The 21,186-nt window shown below is 39.8% G+C and overlaps 1 protein-coding gene across 4 annotated transcripts in view; it reads right to left on the bottom strand.

Annotated features, from left to right (window-relative positions):
- Positions 1–1,087: 1,087 nt before the first annotated feature.
- The window catches only part of NUMB (NUMB endocytic adaptor protein), a 65,186-nt gene continuing 45,087 nt past the window's right edge, over positions 1,088–21,186 (bottom strand). For 2 of the 4 annotated variants that reach the window (XM_065900819.1, XM_065900826.1), the window contains 7 exons: positions 15,165–15,239; positions 13,060–13,200; positions 9,460–9,664; positions 7,425–7,718; positions 5,319–5,468; positions 2,958–3,104; positions 1,088–1,803 (listed from right to left, as the gene is read on the bottom strand). In XM_065900819.1, coding sequence (XP_065756891.1) covers positions 1,088–1,803; positions 2,958–3,104; positions 5,319–5,468; positions 7,425–7,718; positions 9,460–9,664; positions 13,060–13,200; positions 15,165–15,239 — 1,728 coding nt within the window. The remainder of the gene's footprint in view (positions 1,804–2,957; positions 3,105–5,318; positions 5,469–7,424; positions 7,719–9,459; positions 9,665–13,059; positions 13,201–15,164; positions 15,240–21,186) is intronic. The other 2 variants (XM_065900834.1, XM_065900842.1) reach the window with 1 other exon arrangement.

Here is a 21,186-nt window from a genome sequence, read left to right as displayed (position 1 = left end):
TGTTCCTGTCTATGGATATGATTATGTCATTGTCACCTTAGTGTTAAAGTAAAGGATTAACATAAGGAAACTGCAGCAATATATAGAAGAAAATACATATTCTCTATTTAGATTGATTCCATTAAAATAATGACATTAGAATTTCTTTATAGGTTTAAAACCAGGACAATACTGCTCACTCTTTATTTAAAACTACAACCTAGTTGACTATATTGGTCATAAGCATGATTGTTGTTGCAATGTGCTACTTACAGTAAATGATACCAAGTAAGCTAGGGATCCCGTCTGCAACTTCCAACCCTTCCTCTTTTTACTTCAATAGGCATAATGATAAATCAATCTTATGTACAATTTCTTACAGCTAACCCTTTACCTTTGGCAAGATTACTTACAACTCATACAACTTTAATAGTGAGAACTATTTAAAATATTCTAAATGCATAAAAATAAAGATTTTGGCTTTTTGATATATATTTATAGTATTTATTCTTACTCAAAATGGAAGCTCAACTTTACCCCTAAAATATAGCTCTGCTGGGCGGCTCCTGATGTGCCCTCCTGGGAATTCTGGCAGCACGGCCTGCCTCTTGTCCCCAGCCCAAGCACAGGCCACCCTGTTTTTGATCTTTAAGACAGGCCAGTACTGAGAGAGGAGGCAGGTGAATGGCCTGAAAAACAAAGGGAGATCGTTTTGTTTCCCAACGGCCTGAAAAACAAAGGGAGATCGTTTTGCTTCCCATTGTGTTTTCTATTCCAGTAAATGTGCTTTGAATACAGGTTCCTGTTCAGATACTTCTGCCTCTCTGTTGCCAGAGATTTGTGAGGGGCTGAGGGAGGAAGAGGGGGGCAGAGGGTAACATTTCCTTAAATTCTTTAGTCTAACTGCAAGACAGCTCTTCTCTAGGAATGGTTTTCTCCACTTTTTTCAATCACCCCTTCAGCACTCTATGCCTGGACATGCTCCTGGGGACCTTTGGGATTAGTGAAAAGCGTACTGGTTGGGAACACAAAGTCCCCTTTGCTCCTTTGACCTCCACCCTCCGCCCTTGCCTAAGTACAGACAAAATACGTAAACCATAAGGACTGCTTAAAGTTCAATTTCAAAAGTCTTCTGTAAGTCACTGGAGAAAGGGTTGGTGGGGGAGGGGTTAGTACGCTGCTTGGACTTGCTTTCTAATGCGGCCCACTGGGCTTCGAAAGGATCCACTGGGCAGGTGCCTGCAGGAACCTCTGTGTGCTTGTCTCCTGAGGCCAACCTGCCATCGTCTACACCATTGAAAGCTGCAGAACCGTTGAGGTGCTGAGCAGGAGGCTTAAAGAAGGGACTGGCAGTAGCACTGCTTGTCTCATACTGAGGGAATGTCTGCTGCTTGACCAGGTTGGGAGACTGATGGGGTTGGGCAGCCTGAGGGTGGCCTGCAGTGCCAAACACGTTGGCAACCATCTGGGAGGGAGTGATGCCCACCACAGGCACATTAGGGGCTGGATAGGTCATCCCGTTAGCCACAGGATAGGACTGGGCAGGGACAAAGGCTGGCTGCAGGGGTGGGACCACACCCACTGGCACAGGCTGAGAGGTGAGGAATGCATTTCCTTGGAAAGGTGGCGCTGGCTGGGAGATGGCACTGGGTGGAGGAGGTTGGAGAACTGGCTGCAGAGGGGCAGCTGAGGCCTGGGGCTGCTGAGCCCGGACGCACTTGGACACCTCTTCCAACCAGCGGTCAGCCTCAGAGGGAGTGCGTCTGTGACCAGCCTGGAAGAGACCTGGAGAGACAGCACCAGAAGATTGACCCCACTCGGTCCCTGGAACCAACAAGAGGAAGAGAGGAGAGAATCAGAATTATTAGGGGCTTCTTTCTTCACTGGATAATCTTGGCTATTTGAATGAGCCTAACGTAGAACAAGCCCCCCAGTGGGATATTCTGTGGTTTTGGTAGGTGGGAGGAAAGTCTCTATTACCAGGTTTTGTGGTAGGACAGGGAGAACCCATGAGACCATGTGGCTACCTCAGCCACACTGAGGAGCTGCTAGATATGGCTCAACTGCATCGAACCAAGGCTGCTGGCTGGCATCAGAACCCATCCCCACTGTTGCTGTGGCCTGCACATACTCTAAAGGGCCCGAGGTAATTTACCTTCTGCTCTAGCAGAATGAAAAGAAAATAACCAGCGACTTGGTGCCGTACTTTGTGGCCCCTTCCTAGCTTCCAGACATATGTTGTCTTCCTGGTGAACTGCCTTTAATGTTATTAAATTTTTTTTAAATGTTCATTACAGAAAAACTAGAAAGTATAGAAAAGCAAATATAAGGTGCTTTTTGCAGCCTTTTTTGTAGGCCTGCCATTGTAAGAGGCAGAGTCGTCTCTTCCTACAGGCATGGCCAAGGATCTGCATCCAGGGATAGGCTCTCTGGAGGTGGGGCCCAGGAATCTGGACATTATGGAGCTCTATGGGTGGTTCTATAGTCCTAAGAGCTATCAACCTAACCTCTTTAGTTCCTCTCTGAAGGAACCATCCTTTCTTTCCTTCTTTTTTTAACTGGAGTACTGTTGCTTTACAGTGCTGTGTCATTTTCTGCTGTACAGCAAAGTGAATCAGCCATACGTATACATGTATCCCCTCTTTTTTGGATTTCCTTCCCCTTTAGGTCACCACAGAGCACTGAGTAGAGCTCCCTGTGCTATATGGTAGGTTCTCATTAGTTACTGACTTTATACATAGTAGTAAATATGTGTCAATCCCTATCTCCCCATTCATCCCCTTGCCCCCTTGGTATCCATATGTTTGTTCTCTATGTCTGTGACACCATCCTTTCTTAGTAGTAGTTTATTTCCAAGAGGGAACATACTTTTCCTAAAAGGACTCCTCCCTGGTTCCCACTCAGCTAAATGGCTGATTTTTGAACAAGGGTCACTTATCTGATCCCAGAATCCTCACCATCATCTGTGGTCACCTTACCCGAATGTGTGGCTGCAATTCCCTTGTTAGCAGCATCAGGGGCATAGGCCCAAGGGTTGGTTTCACGCACAGGCATTGCTACGGGTGCTAGAGCAGTATGGGCTGGCTTAGCAGCAAGCACATGGAAGGCTGAGTCAGTGCCATTAGCTACAATGGGAGCAGACAACACCAATGTAGTTAAATTCATGCAAGGTGTACAGGTGGCCCCTTGGAGCTGGGTCAGTCAGGCCAATGTGCAATACTGGTGGAACAGATAAAACAGAAAAGTTGGTGTTGGGATAACCATGCCATTTGCAATGGATACACAAACCTTTTGGCAAAGAGGGAATTAGAGGATGTAATTAAAATGGGTGTACTGATAAAGTTGTATGACTCTTTTAGGAAAATATGTGTATGGAGAGAGAGGAAATGAAGACTAGAAAAACAATTTCAAATTAAGTTGAACAGAGCTGCTTTGTATTACAAGCAGGAAAAAGTCTATTCTAAGATACAGCTTAGCCTTCGGCATAATGATATAAAGTATTTTCTTCTCCTACCACTATTCCAAAAGATCAAATTATGCCAACAATAACAACAATGGTTAAATACAGTAAGTCCTTATTATGTGCTAGGCACTAAGCTATGTGCATCACCTCAATTCTCTCAAAACCTCCATATCACAGATGAGAAAAAGCAAACTTGGTATTTCATATGCTTAATAATTTTTAAATGTGTTACAGAATTAATTTCATCTTTTTTAAAGGTTTTTTTCCCCTCAGTAATGTTTGTAATATCTCAAGGCACCTACTGTTCTTTCCTGTCTCCCTTTACTAAAATCTCCTAACCCGTGCTCCTTTACTCCAGACATCTACTCCATCACTTTCTATTCCTTAGCCTAGCTCTCTATATTTCATATGGAACAGACAAGTAGGCACCTTCTCCTGCCCTACACCAATCAGTCCCTCTTTAAGACTCAGCAACTATGCTTATGGCATTGGTATGATTTACCCAGGGCTTGCCTAAAAGACTAGCTTATCCACACACTGAGATTCCCTTAAAGGCAGGGAAAGGACTATATTCTATTCAGTTTTGTATACCCACTGCCCTGTAAATAGGCATAGAGTAAGTAGAATGTAACAGGAAGTATATTCAGAAAGACCTGGGTTTAAATCCTGGCTGTGTGATTTGGGCAATTTACTTAACCTCTGTGAGCCTCATTTTCCTTATCTGTGATGCCTACCTCAAAGGGTTGTTGTGAGGATTAAATGAGATGAAAAAATGTATGTCCTTACCATGATGTATGTGGTAGACACTGTGCTAAGTGCCCAATAAATTGTGCCTATTATTATTGGTAGTATAAATATTTGTTAGATGAAATGAAAAGCCACTTGGTGCATATGACTATTAAGGGTTTTTTTTTTAAAGAGACTCCCTCCTAGAGGAAAAGCATGTTGTAGCTTTTCAATAAGAGCAGGCAAAAAACGTCTCCACAGAAAAACTTTTTCTGAGCTCTCTCCCAAAAGAAATGAAGAAAGATCAATTACAGGAGCTCAAATTCTAAAAGTCTGTAATTTAAGTTATATAGACTCTTTGCTGACCTTTGAGTCAAAACCAACTATTAATTCAGTATCTCTGAAAACAACAACTTTTACTAATTCTTCAATGCCACAAAGGCTAATTTTAGGATACTTGTTATGGAAAATGAAATGAACTGAAGTACCTTTTTCTTTATGGGCCTCTTGTGACAGGGTACAGACTAGATGGGTCCAGTCTTGGCACCACTGATAATTTGGGCCAGATTGTTCTTTGTTGTGAGGGTGGCTATTCAGTGTGGCAGTAAACAACACTGAAGGATGTTTACTGCCATCCCTGGCCTCTACCAGGATGTCAACAGTAAGCACCTGCTACCATATTGTGAAACCCAAAAACTGTCTCCAGATAATGGATACCGAATTTTCCCTGAGGGGTCAAAATCACCCCAGGTTGAGAACCACTGTGCTAAAGAAAGCACAAGGCTAGAACCAACTCTGATGACTGCTGTTTCTGGAGAAATGGCTGGATACTCTGACTCTTAACAGTTAAGTAGCAAATAAAGCAGTGGGTTGGGACTATAGATGCTCCTGATAGAATGGGATGAAAGACAGGTAGGTACGTGCAAAATGACAAATGCAGACATCTCAGGAAACAGGAAGGTGAACAAAGCACAAAGACACTGTCAAATAGGGAAATTTAACGATTCCGAGATAATATCAAACAGGGAAATTAGTGGGTATGACCAGGTCTTGGGAAGCTCAGAATGCCAACTTACAGTTAGTGAGCAGTGTCTTATATAAAAGAACTAGTTTCAAAGAGAACAGGTGAGCAGGCTAAGTGGGCACCAACCTTGAAAGGCAGGAGACTGTGGTGCCACCACTGTCACTGGTTTGGTCATTGGGGCGGATGAAAAGGGATCCTCGGAGGGTGTGCTGAAGGCATTGGTGATCTGTGAGCACAGGGAGCTGATACTCTCCGCTTCCCCTTCTACCTCTGGCACTGCAAGACAAACAGAAGATGGCTCCAGACAGAAAAATGGAATGATCTTGAAACAGAACAGTATCACACAAGGTGGCATTTTACACTGAACCTTTTATTTGTGGAAGGAAAAGACTCAACTGTCAGGTGGGGATATAAAAGCGGCTTCAAAAAATTTCCTGACCTATTCACTGGCTTTTCACATGAGAAGGTATAAAATGATAACAATTCCTGTACTAGGGTCTATCTTCCTCCCTTGCAAATCCCCAGATTTCCTTATTTCCTCTCCTGTGTGACACTGTTGAGAACTTGCTGTTCTCTTTTTGTGCCAAGATGTCCAGTCAGTAAGATCAACCTGTTTGTCTTCCGACCAGGTCCCAAGGCTGTGGTCTGAGTTAAGATCTGCAACCCTCCAGTGACTCTTGTCAAAAAATGGGTTAAAGTCAGGCGCACCAGTGGGTGCTCAGTCCTTTTCTCTGTAATAAACTACGACAATGTGATCACTCTCATTCTTCTCCAAAGTACCAAGTACATGAGCTGTGATAACATGAAAAAGTGAACTGAGGTCCAGGACTCCAGAGGCTTTGTTCTTAATATTGACTCTAGGGGGCTTCCCTGGTGGCGCAGTGGTTAAGAATCCGCCTGCCAACGCAGGGGACACGGATTCGAGCCCTGGTCTGGGAAGATCCCACATGCCATGGAGCAACTAAGCCTGTGCACCACAACTACTGAACCTGCGCTCTAGAGCCCCTGGGCCACATCTACTGAACCCGTGTACCACAACTACTGAAGCCCATGCACCTAGAGCCCATGCTCTGCGACAAGAGAAGCCACCACAATGACAGGCCTGCGCACTTCAACAAAGAGTAGCCCCTGCTTGCCGCAACTAGAGAAAGCCCGCATGCAGCAATGAAGACCCAACACAGCCAAAAATAAACAAACAAACAAAACAGAACAAAACAAAAAAATTGACACTGGGATACTTCTGTGTCACAGAGGAAGCTAATTGTATGTGCTGAACCTCTGTTTGCTCAACTGTGGAAAGAGAATAATCGGTTTTTTTCCCCATCTGCTCCAGAGGGAGACTGAAAATGAGGTACCTGAAGCATCTGGAGTTTCAGTTTCTACAGGAGTTGAGAGGTGAAAAGACCCTCAGTAACCATCTAGTTTAACTGTTCTTTAGGCTGAGTTTTATCCATCAAAGAACTTAACTCTCTGTACTTTTGTACCACCAGCAGTGGGAGTGCCCTATTGAGACAGAGCTTCCTCAGATTCTGTTATAGCACCAGCTCAACATGTCTCAGAGTGAAGTAAAATAGGGCCCAATAAAAGCACTGACCAGATCTGACACTTTAGCTCCGGATCTTATGATGAGGATAGAGCTACCAGGGCTGGCTCAGCTGTACACAGGCCACACAAAGGCCTGTGTGGCAGTTCTGAAAGGTAATGAATATGTGTGAGCAATCCCACTGTCTCTGATGAACAACAGATCTTAGATTTATACAGGAGACCCGTTTAGAGTTTCCTCCCTATGGAGCCAACCAGCCACAAGGACATTGAGAACTTATCCATTTCTTCTGGTACATCTGACAGTAATGCTATTTAACTGGATGTGTTTCCAAAGCCTTTTAAATTAATTCCCTGCTGGGTCCCAAATGGCAGAATAAGAATGGAAACTTGAGACCCTTGATGTTTGGAAGCAGGTACACTTTCATCAGGACAAATCACAAACCTTGTAGCTCAGGCTGGGAATTCCCATCATGGCTCTGTTACCTATTTGTTGAAGAGAAATGAATGACTCACATCCCTCTCCATGAATCTCCATTTTCTTCCAATGGGAAATGATACAAGATATGTAACCACCAACCAGCCTCAGAAAGAGGGGTGGCTAGTTTGATGGGATCAGTGACTCCACGGGAAGTGATGGTAACGCTTCAGTGCCAGAGCACCCAGTAAGTTAGGTGGATGCTGCATTACCTGCATTTTTTATGGGGAAATCAGTCTTCCTCTGCATAGTGGAAGGCAACTCGTTGATGCGCAGGGATAGCTGGCGTTTAAAGGGTGACATCTTCTGGCTAAGAGCAGGAAATCCTCGGAAAGAGCCTTGGCGAGCAAGTTGTTCAATTGGTGCGTGCCGGCGTGGGATGGCGTGAGGATTGTTCATCTCCAGAGAGGCAGTAGCATCCGAAGTGGGAGAGGTGGGAGAGGATGGGGATGGGGCAGTGTTGCCAGGGGCCACTGATGAACCAACAACTGTCTTATCTGTTTCAGCTCAAGAAAGTCAAGAGAAAGAGGACCTTAGCAATGTCTTCAAATAATTTGAGCTTATATTGCTGAGGAACTCAAAAACTCTTCTAGGTCTTTTTACCCATCTCCTTCACCATGTCTCTTAAAGGACAGGTTAGAAGTGGGGCTCAGATCTCCTATTTTTCAGACAAATAAAACGTTTAGTAATCTACTACATGTCACATGGTATATCTACTAAGACAAAAATATTAGATCTTTTATTCCCATGCAGTGATTAAGACTCTGAACAAGATTAAACAAAACAAAACAAAACTACCTATGAACTCCTAGCAAAAGGTCCTTTAAAGAATGATGGTTCACAGTGTTCAATATTTGTTTGCTTTTTTGTTTGGGGGAGAGGATTTAGGAGTGGCAGAGTCAGAAAGGTCTAAATAAGCGTAAGTTTGATTAGATGTTAAAGAATGTCATAAAGCAGACATGGACATTAGGCATTTGTGGCTCATTTGAATAAAAGCATACAGAAGTAAAATTTTAAATTGGAGTAAACATAAATACAAGACTGTTTCCATGTGAGTACCCACTGTGTCCCATTCTGACTGTGGTAAGTCTCTACTCCCCTCCCCTCACAATCCTCTGTAGATGCTAGGACTCAACCATTTTGGCAGTTGCTGTGTGTATCAAAAAGTATTCTTCGGTGGTGTTAAAGAACATGCATCCAGTCTGAAAATCACTGAAGCATACTAAATAACAGGTATACATACTACATTTTCTAATTAAAATGGCATGGTGTTTCTTTATTCTTTGGTATCCTGGCACAAATATTTATAAGAAATGAAAAAAAAATCACAATCAATAATTTAATTTCAAATAAAAGTATGTATCCTTTTTTTGGCTTAAAAATTAGAGCTGTTTGGGTCAGTATTAATGAAGTTACCTAAAATGGCTGGTTTAGAATTGAAAGAATATAGTTAAAAAATTAGCAAAATTATATTTATATTTAAACCGAACTGTTTAATTCCAAAATATTCCTTGTTGGTTTCAGCCCTAGTTATACACAAGAATGCAAAGCATTCTCCCTAAGCCCTCTCACTCAGTTCTAAAACACACTTGACTCAACAGCCTCCTGAGTGACTTGAACGCTTGTACAGGCATTTCTGCTATGCTGCTATGGGCACCTGAAAAAAAAACACATTCTGCAAAACCACACACTAAAATTAATGGGGCTATGGAAGAAAGATGGGCCAGCATCTCAAAATCTGTGGACTTTTTTCACAAAAGCACTAAAACAACAGTAATAATCTAATAAGAAGAGTATCACCGAGAAATTTCTGCCTGCATTTATACCCAGCATCACCATCAGTGGGTCCTCTGCAGCCTAAACCTGGGACTTGTACTTCTTCCTTTAAAATGTAGGTCCTTGATAGCATTTGCTTCTCACAGACATCAGATGCATCAGAATTTAAAAATCTGTTCGAGGATGCAGGTTTTCCCAATTTTGTTTTTGAATGTCTTTGCGGCTTCTTCAACTGCACTCTCAGCTTCCCCGGTAGTTTAACATAATGGGAAGAGTAAACACTCTGAAGCCACTAAACAAGCCACTCTAAAGGAAAGGACTCTGTTTAGATTTTTAGCTTTGTTCTTAAGGTCTTCATATATTGCTAAGAGTTCTCCTTGACTGAAAAAGCTTGCCCCGATAGCTTCCAAATATTAACCTGTTGGGAAAAACTGTTTAAATAAACACACATTGTAGTAGAACAGATTGTACCTTTCTTAGCATCTTGGATTTGTTTCATAATCTCCTCTCTTTCTGCTTGCTCAGTGGCTGTCGTGACACGGAATGATCCTTCTCTTGTGAAAGTGGTCCGACTGGCATCAAAAGTAGCAGTCACTCCACATTCCTTCTCCCGCTTCTGCTTACGTTCTAAACAGGCTGCAAAAGCACAGCCCACTGCGTGGCTCAGCCTTTCACCCTGTATGTAACAGAAGGTTTAAAAAACTTTTTTAGAGTTATGGTGTCAAAAATTACACATTAGCTTGGACCACAAAATAAGTCTGTTTCCACACAGGCAAAATATTAGGAACTCCAGCTTAAAATCAGATTTTAGTATATTAATACGCCAAATTAATCTAAATGAATTATTACCTTAGGTAATGCTTACGATCCTTTACTGTAGTAGGCATTGGGTAAAGCGACCATCGGTAAGCGGTGTTTTCTGAGCAGCCACCAATACTTCCTTATTAGTCAGGTCCCTCTGTCACTCACATTAACTGTGGTCACCAGCTTAGAAGACACTGCTCAAGGTTCCAAGCCCTAAGTCTTGACACACAAACCTCTATTTGCCGTTTAGGGGAATAGTAGGAATATTTACCAAGCATTTCTAAGAAACCACTGGAAAGGCAGGGCAAATTTCAGAGCTTAAATATACTATCAACATGTCTAGGAACAAAAGGCGCAAACTTAAAACTTCAGATAAATAAATACAACTGCAGCGATGAGAAGCAATCAGGCAAAGGAAAGCTTAGCTTTCTCAGTCTTTCTGAATGCTCCTCCCCTGCCCCATCTGGGCCCTCAGTGCTTGTAGGCTCTCTCCCATAACTTCCCTATCTTCTTCTAGCTCTCTCAAACCCCAACTCTACCTCCCAACCACACACAGGCAAAAGTAAAAGCATGTTTTCACCCACACTTTCTACTTATAAAGGAATTAAACAGATAAACCTGAATTTTTTGTGTGTGGGAGGGGAGGAAGGCTTATGTAAACTAAATATTGTTTTAAAGATACACTGGATTACCTAGAGTAAATTTAATAGATTTGGTGGGTTACTTTTTACCAGGGTTATCTGTATTTTAAACTATATCCCTAATTGTGGAATGAAAAAGTTAGGGATGATATAATAACTGTTGGCGTCTTTAAACAGCGAGAAGAAAATCTGAGAACAGGGAAATCTTTGTGGAGTTTCCAAAATCATACAATGTAAGCGGCTGCTCCTACATATTGCTCTGAGTAAGTAATTTCACTGCATTTTATATGCCAGTATCAGATATCATAAGGGGAGGTAAATGTCTGAAATGCTTTTGTCCCTAAGATTTCACATGACTGTAAACTGTAAGATCTCACGTGACTGCTTATTTAAAGACTGACAGACTCACCCTTTATGAATCTGCGTGAGCTTCTATCTAACTTCCTAGTAGGATGATACAAGGGTAGGCATTGAAGGGTGAAATAGGAGAGAGGACCGAAAGAATTTTAGAACCGTGTGCGTTTGAACACAGCTCTATTACAAGGACAGAACTATAGGCCAAGGAAACTTATTATTTCTGCGAGGCCTTATGGCAGAAGTTCTTGAAGTGGAGCAGTTACCATGGGCCAGACCCTATGCTATAAGTGTTTATACTTGTTACCAAATTTAGTCCCCACAACTGTAATCTCCATCTTATAGAAGTGGATACTAAGACTTAGAAAATGTTAAATAACCTGCCCCAAATCCCACAGCTAGTAAGAACCAGAAAGAGGAACTGAACCCATATCTGATTCAGAGCTTGAGCTCCTAATATTTGTTTATACAACTGCTTTTTAAAAAGTTTTTGGTCAATATTAGAATATGGCCACCACTTCCCTTCCAGGTTAAACCTTAGCAAGAGTTCATCGAGTTGTAGTCATGAATGGCTACAACTGCCTTATTCTGTCTGGATGTTTAAAAACTCAAATATTACACACTCAACGCTATATTATAATGAAGATCATCATCATATAAGAGACTTGTCTTTCATATCAGAATTTTCGGTAATTTAGATGAAGAATGATAGATTCAATTATTCCCTACTTTTTAAAATTAATTTTATTTTATTTATTTTTGGCTGCATTGTGTCTTCGTTGCTGCACACGGGCTTTTTCTAGTTGTGGCAAGCAGGGGCCACTCTTCATGGAGGTGCACAGGCTTCTCATTGTGGCGGCTTCTCTTGTTGCAGAGCACGGGCTCTAGGCGCGTGGGCTCAGTAGTTGTGGCTCGCAGGCTCTATAGCGCAGGCTCAGTAGTTGTGGCACATGGGCTTAGCTGTTCCGTGGCATGTGGGACCTTCCTGGACCAGGGCTTGAATCCGTGTCCCCTGCATTGGCAGGCAGATTCTTAACCACTGCGCCACCAGGGAAGTCCCTATCCTCTACTTTTAAACAAAACCAAAATTTCTACTATGTAGCAATTTCTAGCATAGTTCACTGTACCATAATTTAGTATTTCTATTTTTTAATTGAAAATATACTCCCACTCAGTTCTTGTGGTAGAGTCACTTTGTAAATGAATTTATAAGCGCCTTTCAAATGCCAATATCTTCTACCCAGATGAATCAGCAAACAAATGCATGTAAGGATCTTGAAAATAGTTCTAATAATGAAAAGTTTCAAATAAAGTTTAGCAGCCACCATCACCAGAGAACTTTTACTTTCCTTTAATGACCTTGGATCTCAGCCAATCATCTTGCTCTGTAAGTGGTAGGGTTATACCAAGAGTGTGAATTACTTGAATAAAAGGAGTGAAAGCAGGCTAGTTTAGGCACTTCCAAGTGCTGTAACAGCACGTACTTGATAAAAATGTAGTGGATACGGTATTTGTTTTTCTCTTTCTGACTTACTTCACTCTGTATGACAGACTCTAGGTCCATCTATCTCACTACAAATAACTCAATTTCGTTTCTTTTTATGGCTGAGTAATACTCCATTGTATATATGTGGCACATCTTTATCCATTCATCTGTTGATGGACACTTAGATTGCTTCCATGTCCTGGCTATTGTAAATAGAGCTGCAATGAACATTTTGGTACATGACTCTTTTTGAATTATGGTTTTCTCAGGGTATATGCCCATACCATACGCTAACACATATATATGGAATCTAAGGAGAAAAAAAAAACCAAAAAAGGTCATGAAGAACCTAGGGGCAAGATGGGAATAAAGACACAGACCTACTAGAGAATGGACTTGAGGATATGGGGAGGGGGAAGGGTAAGCTGTGACAAAGTGAGAGAGTGGCATGGACATATATACCCTAACAAATGTTAAATAGATAGCTAGTGGGAAGCAGCCGCATAGCACAGGGAGATCAGCTTGGTGCTTTGTGACCACCTAGAGGGGTGGGATAGGGAGGGTGGGAGGGAGGGAGATGCAAGAGGGAAGAGAGATGGGAACATATGTATAACTGATTCACTTTGCTATAAAGCAGAAACTAACACACCATTGTAAAGCAATTATACTCCAATAAAGATGTAAAAAAAAAAAAAAAAATGTAGTGGAAACTGTTTGGCTGAGCCAACCCAGAAGGAGCTTGGTGACTGAGGCTAGTCATGATGAAATCCATGCTATTGGACTCACCGTGTCCTTGACAGCCATGAAGCAGTGACAGATCCAGCGCCGAGTTGTGCCATCACGACATATGTAAGAGAAGGCCCTATCAAAGTTCCTATCTGGGGCACAGAAAGAAACTTTTTCTATTGTCTGGTCAACTATGAGGTCCTGGAAAAAAGGAAAACACAAAGGAATAGAGGACTTATGAGGTTAATCAAGTTTCTCAGAAGAAACACAGGATGTTCATTTCACAACACAGAATCTCTACATCTAATGCATCAAGGCTATAGAATAGCTGGATCTGAGCCAGAAGTCTGAATACTAAGACTTTGACCTAGGAGAAATCCCAAGAGGCACTTTCCCCAGATGCCTCCCTCACTTCATCTTCATATATATAATATATGCCTGCTGATTCTAGTTTTATGATGGTAAATTCCATGTTCAATTTTACAATATATGTAATCAATTTAATCCAATTTCCATATAACTTACATTCAAATAACATCATTTCCAGAACAGCTCTATGTATTTATTAACTTACTGATTATTTCATTTTGAGTATGACTCTCTATGTTTATATACTTGCTGAATGACATCATATACACATAGTATAAACATTGCACAAAATGTTTTTTAAAATCTTGACACTCTTTGGCTCTTCTGTGTGATATTCCAGTCACCTAAAATCCCTAGATGCTGAGATGGGGGATGTAAGTGCTAAAACATGCAAACAAAATGGCTTTTATACAGCATAACTATGAGAATTCCTATTGCTCCACAAACTTGCCAGTCAATTCTTTAAAGTTCTGCAATACTGGTGGCTCATTATAATTTTATTTTGCATAACCCTGATTACTATGAATTTCCTCTTCAGCAAAGTAATTCAAGTCTTTTGGATTATCTGTCATTTTTCTTTTGATATGTAGGAGTTATTTATATATTCTAAATATGAGCCCTTCATTTGTTATACATATTGCAAAATTTCTTTTCTGCTCATAATGGGTCCCAGGATGACAAGTCATCATTACTATTATCACTCAATGTGGGAAGAAGTAAATTAATTAATTCCAGTGTTATAAGTAACCAATAGGGGGCAACATCACTTTCTAACTATCGTGTAAAGCAACTAAAAATATAGCCTCCACATACAACAAATTTCACCCAAAGCACTAATGAAAACTACACAAAATAAGCTAATTAAAATGATAGTTATTTCCAATTGTAATGTACACTTGAGACTACCACTTCTCTTGAACTTTAAAAAAAAGAAAAGCCTTAGTGAAAAGAACTAAAATGTAGCTAAATTAAATCACTTACAATATACCAGGCAAGCTACCCATGAAAACTGTTCTTTACCTGCCAGACTTTCTCCTCCTTCCAGTGACACCTGAGGGTTTTTTTTCTTTTTTGTTTTTTTTTGAAAATTGCCTTCTTGTTAAAATTTCTCCAGATTTAGGTCTCTTAAAAAGTTCGAATTAATGATTAAATGTACTTATATAAATAACACCTTATGCTAAGGGCAGAGTCTATGTCTATTCTTATTTAGGCATGTAGGATCACTTTCTTTCAAATGCAAAGTGCTACATATTATTTGAGATACTGTGTGTATTCTAAATAAATGTTAACCAAATGAGCAATTTACTAGTCCTTAAGATTTCATTTAAATTGAGTCTTCAGTTAAATAGTAGGTTAATCAGTTCAAATATCACTTTCTAAAAATAGTGTTTTATTAAGGAACAAGAAGAAATTTTAGATATGGTCTATCAACTTTTTTTTTTAACTGTGATATCAATAAAAGGTCCATCATTTTTCACATCGTATTTGTGGGGGCAAACTTTTTTAACGTGTCAGAACAAAAACAGAACTCAGATCTTAACATTAAATGCTAATACACCGTAGGCTAAACATGCTGTGTCATGTAGACCAAAATGTTGAGAGAATTCTCTTCTGTTTTTCGTAAGGTAAATGAGTAACTAAATTGGTTTTTCTGAACATTAACTAGTCTCTCCAAAGATCGTTCTTTGGACAAAGTGGAAGGATACAGAGTGACTACAACAGCTTAATGGCATTATATTTGATCATAGGGATAAAAAACATATGAGCAGTAACATTTAAGCTTATGAAAGTTTTACCTTAGTTTTTTCATCCACAACTCTGAGTCCATCTGCCGATACCCACAGGACTGCCTTAACTGCTTTCTTTCCAGTCTTTTAAGAGAAACCAAAAAGGAAGGGGGTGGGGGAGACACACACATATATAATATTAAAAAATAGTCATCTCCCTAGAAAACACTGACTTCTGCCTTCCAAAAGTCACAAGTACAGATGGAGTCAAGTTCAGGAGGGGTGCCAAAGCTAGATACTCAAACCAAACTGCAGAAACATTCAAGAAAAAATAAGCCAAAGCCATTATTTTAGAAACACAATGCAAAATAATAAGATAAAATTAAGTAAAGGGTAAGGGGGACAAATGGAATAAAAACCAAGATATCACATTCTGTAAAGGGCAAAGAATAAGTAGATTCTTCACTCATTTCAAAACTCAACCACGAAAACCAAGAGTTAGATAAATATTAAATACATAAGGAGTTACACCACAAGTAGCTTCTACAAATGCATTTAGAGTAGAAAGTAATACGTAAGTCTAAAATGAGATGCTGGCCATTCTACTATCCTTTGGCCCCAATGTGTATAGCGGGACCCTTGGTCACCTGAAACTTTCATATTAAAAACCCAAGAAGTCTTCATTATTCCTTTAACAATCTTTAAAAACCATTATTTCTTCTCTCAGGATTAACACAGAACTGGTTTAGTTTGTAATTTGACATTAAATGCATGGAGACATTTTGGGGACATAGGAGAATTAAAAAACTGTTGGAAAAATATTGTCATTATAACATGAATTCTTTTTACTGGCTGAGAAAAGACTTTTGGCACACCAAGAATCACATGAGAACAAGCTGATGTATGATTTCTCCTGTGATGGAATGAAAATGGGACAGTGGGAATTTGTAATAGTAATTTAAATAGCTTCCTTTCTTTTTAACTGCTCCAAAGATAAAAGCAAAATAAAACAAAAGCAAAGTGAAGGCTGAGAATAGGTATCAGAACATCATAAAAAGTATAGATCAAAAGGAATCTGGTACTAAAGGTTGGAACAGCAGCCTCTAGAAGGAACAAAGGAAGATAAAGAAATGTCTACCATTCTTCACTATACATGTCCAAGCCCAGCACTCCTCAATAAGGCATGGCCTTATTTAAGTGAACTGTATAATCCACTCTGGGCTCCGTTTCCACCACCACAACAAATCTGATGAGAGCCTATTATATGCCAGGCAGTAGAAATACTCGAAGAGTTCACAGTCCATTGCAAGGTGACAGATAAACAAAAAATAAATAATACAGTAGTAAGTGCTATAGTAGAGTTGAAGAGTTTGTAACAATGTCAGAAAGGAGGTATGGTCAAATCTATTTGTGGAATTGGGGGAAGGTTATTCCAAACTAAAGATTGAACTGGGTACTAAAATAATTTTTCTAGATGCCCCAGGTGGGGGTAGGAAGGTAGGGAAGTAATAGAGGTAGCGGACATTCCAGGCAGAAGAAACAGCAGAATAGGACGTGGAAGCCAACAATACAGCAAATCTGGGCTCTATAAATATGTCGGTGTGGCTTGAAGTAGGACGGGTGAGCGAGGCGCAGTGGAATATAAAGAGCAGAAAAGGCCTAGCCATGGAGGACTGTATGCCTGCTAAAGAATTCTATCTTAAATCGGTGGGCAATTAGGAGCTACTAAAAGAATTTTAAACACGAATAAACAGATTTGCATTTTTAAAATATCACTTTGGCAGCAGTGTAGAGGGGTTGGAAAGAGACTGATGGGAGGGAGAAATACCACAAGATCCTAGGTGAGAGAAAATGAGGGTTGAGCTCTCTTGGTTGAGATAGGAATGGAGATGGGAAAGTCTTAAATGGTAAATGTAAGAGAGATGCTGAAGACTCCTCTCTGGTTCCTGGCTTGGTAAACTAACTGGGTGCAGACGGTACTACAAACTAAGATAGAGAAAGAAGAGATGCAGAAGCAAGTTGGAGAGTGGGAGAACAGGATTTCAGTTTTAGACAAGCAAAGTTTGAGATATCTGTGCAACATCCAAGCAATTGGATATACAGGTCTAAAGCTCAGTAGAGAATTCTAAGATGGAATTTTAGTTTGGGGAGACATCAATAGTGGGAGTAATAAGAGGGCCAAGGACAGGAGAGAATATTAATAATTAAGGAATTGGGAGACGAGTAATGAAATATCAGAAAAGGAATAGCCAGACGGACAGGAGAATGAAAAGAGATTAGGGTCATTGAAACTAAGGGAGAAGGGTTTCGAGAAGTAACAGGTTGTCCAAAATGTCAAATGTTGCAAAGTGACCAAGTTAAGGAAAGATGTGAAAAATGTCCACTGGATTTAGCAATGAGTAAGACACCACAGTGATAGAGGTTGTGGTGGTTATTTTTATGTGTCATATTGGCTAGTCTATGGTTGCCCAGTTGTTTGATCAAACACTGGTCTACATTTTGTTATAAAGGTATTCTGCAGATATGATTAACACTTACAGTCAACTAACTTTAGGTAAAGGAGATTACCCTTGATAATATGGCTGGGCCTCATCCAATCAGTTGAAGGCCTTAAGGGTTAAAAACTGAGGTTTCCCTGAGAAGAAATTCTGCTTCAAGTCTGTAACAGAAATTCTGCCTGAATTTCCAGCTTGCTGGCCTCTGTGTGTACACATACACACACACACACACACACACACACACACACACACAGAGAGAGAGAGAGAGAGAGAGAGACAGACAAGACAGACAGACAGACAGATGGTAGTTTTGTTTCTTTGGAGGATCTGACTAATAAAAAGGTCGAAGTCACACTAGAATGGGTTGAGAAGTAAATGAAAGGCAAGATGAGTCTACACATACAAAAAGAGCTATAAGGCGATGGAGGACAAGCAGAGGATCAAGGGACGTCCTTTAAGAATTGTGGTAAACTAACATGATATACTAGAAATAGAATGGATTTTGGAGTAAGACAAATACAAGTCTGAATTCAACGCCACTATCCATAAGCTAAGCAAGTTATAGAGTCCTCTGAGCTTCCATTTCTTCATCTGTAAAGTATCCATAGGGTTGGTAAAAGGATCAGAGACATATACAGTATCTGGAATTTAAAGAGGGTAATAAATAATTCGTATTCATTTATCATCATTATATTAATAAACATAAAAAAATTCTCCCAACAATAAAGCTTCTTGAAGGAGTAACACACACTTTCAACAACAACAGATCATGCTTATATGCTGAATGGGAAAAGCCAGTGGAAAGATGGAGACTGAAGGCCCAAAAAGAGTAATGTAGAGAACAAAGTCCTCTAGGAGGCAAAATGGGATGAGGCTAGGATACAAGTTTTAGATGGGAAGAGGGATGTCCCGTCCTTGAAATAGAGGGATGGAGTGAAGCCAAGTAAAAATGAAGACAGATTTGTAAAGGAGTGAGTGACAAGTTGAGGAAGTTCACTCCAAAGAGCCACAAATTCATCTGTCACGGAGATGAGATTACCCGATTTACTTTGCTAGGGAGAAGAAGGTAGACAGGCAGAATAAGAAAGCAGATTGACCATAGCGGTATTGGGGCGGTACAGTATAGTGACTCAGCACAAACTCTGCAGCCAGGCTGTTGTCTGGGTTTGAATTCTGGTTCTGCCACTTACTAGTATGACCAAGGGCAAATTACTTAACCTCTCTATGCTTCAGTTTCCACATCTGCATAATGATATTAATAATGTCACATACCTCATGGATTATTATGAGGATTCAATAAATAAATAGATGTAAAAGGTTTAGAACTACGGTGGCCATATAATTTACTGTCCAAACTGGGACCACTTTGAAAGTGAAAGGGGACACTATTAAAACCCAGAAACAGGTGTTACGCTGGGGCTGTTCAGGCAAACTGGGACAACAGTCACCCCATCAACAACAGTAACTGCCCATATTTAACCAACGCTTATGCAGCATTTCGTATTTTGCTGGAACGTAAGCTCCATGATGGCAGGGTTTTTTCCATCCTTATTGTTCACTGCTATAACTTCAGAGCTTAGAACAATGCCTGGTACAGTGTAGGAGTTTAAGAAATATTTGTTGAAGGAATAAATTTGCTAAATATCTGCTGTAGGAAATAGGAGACAGCTAATCAGTGACACAGAAGACTGCCAAAAGGCACTGAAAATCCTGCGTAAGAAATTTCAATTTGCAGTTATATCAGTATGCTCATCGTGCAAATGCAGCCTACAGTGTTCAGCATCGGAGGCAACAGACAGAACTACTTCAAGGTTGGGAGACTAACAGTGGGAAAAATAAAAGGTCATTTTAGAATGGGACTGTTCCCCATTTAGTTTCCTTATCATATACAGGGAAATACTTCATTGGCCCTATTAGACTATTATGAAAATATCTCTACTTTTTGAGGTATGTCTTTATATTAATTTTTATAGTGTTGTACTAATATATCAGTGAAGCATTGTATTTATCGTATTTCACAGCATCTGATTGCTCTAAATAGGCGAAGAAAACAGATAATATGAATTCTTCCATTTGTTCATACATTTGAGTGCCAGTTCTTGAATGTCAGTATAGTTTGCCACATTACAATTATTTCAATCAGGTATTGAGATATTAACACTCAAAGACACCTGCAGCTGAAATTAAGTCCAGACTTCCTCTCACAAATTCTAAAGTAGGAATGCTTCTGAACTATCTGTAAACTTTAGTGTCTTTCATTCTGATAATATAAACTAAGATTCCTAAACACTTTTTAGAGATAAAAGTCACAGAAGATGAAAGTTTTCCTTTTGTTTGCCCTAAAACTATCTACTTAAGCCAATACCTTAGGAGATAAGGCCAAAGTTAGCTAGCCACAGGACTAAAAAATGAGATAACCCAGAGTAAGTATGAAATATAGAATATACATACATCTTTAAAAACTTTAAAAAAATTTTTTTAATTAATTTTTATTGGAGTATGGTTGCTTTACAATGTTGCGTCAGCCTCCACTGCACAACAAAATGAATCAGCCATACACATACAGATATCCCCTCCCTTTTGGACTTCCCTTAGGTTACCACAGTGCATTAGGTAGAGCTCCCTACGTTACACAGTATGTTCCCATCAGCTGTCTATTTTCTACATAGTATCAATAATGTATATGTGTCAATCCCAGTCTCCCAATTCCTCCCTCCCCACCCCTTTCCCCCTTGGTATCCATACATTTGTTCTCTACGTCTATGTCTCTATTTCTGCTTTGCAAATAAGAGCATCTATACCATTCTTCTAGATTCCACATATATGCGTTATTATACGATAGAATATACATACACCTTAGTGACACAAACACCCCTTAAAAAAAGACTACATAATACTTCAGACATCAATAAAAATGTGGTAGGGGTAACGTATATGTGACACAGTAAGAATTATTTCATCACCACGGTTCCAACGCTTTTTATTTTAATAATAATTTCAAGGTTATAGGTAGAATTCACACTGAATAGTGTTAATGTATGAAAAATAGTTTTACAACAAAGAGAAAACTGCTTATTCTTCAAGGAAAGAAAATGGGTCTAACATGAACAGAATTTCAGTAACTTAGAATTTAAACTGAGAAGGATCAAACTACCTTATGAGTGAAAAATGTCAAATATAATTTTCAAGTAACCACTCAACTCTCTAAATATCCATGTTAAAATTTTAAAACTAACATTTCCCTTAAACACCTTTTACTTTGGGTAGATATAAACCAATACAGAAATTAAGCAGACTGACACTGGAGAAAATGATAGCAGGAAATGGGTCTATTACAAATTATTAAATCAGGAAACTTACACTGCAAGTAAGAGAATGCACAGGTAATCTTAACGTGAAAATACCAGTGAACAAAGACAAAAAGGTTGCAAAAGTGACATGGAGATAGTAACTAAACAAACTCAGTACACTAAGATCATTTCCCCTAAATATAAAAGCTACTCACAATAAAAGGCAATGAAATAACTAATTACAATAAAGAACTGCCATCTGCCTACCTATTAATCTCTAGGGGGTTTTTTGTTTTGTTTTGT

This window comes from Phocoena phocoena, chromosome 2 (genome assembly GCF_963924675.1).
Source record: "Phocoena phocoena chromosome 2, mPhoPho1.1, whole genome shotgun sequence".
In the NCBI taxonomy this organism is placed as follows: domain Eukaryota; kingdom Metazoa; phylum Chordata; class Mammalia; order Artiodactyla; family Phocoenidae; genus Phocoena; species Phocoena phocoena.
The sequence above is the reverse complement of the archived record's forward strand: the minus strand, read 5'-3'. Positions and strand labels throughout refer to the sequence as shown.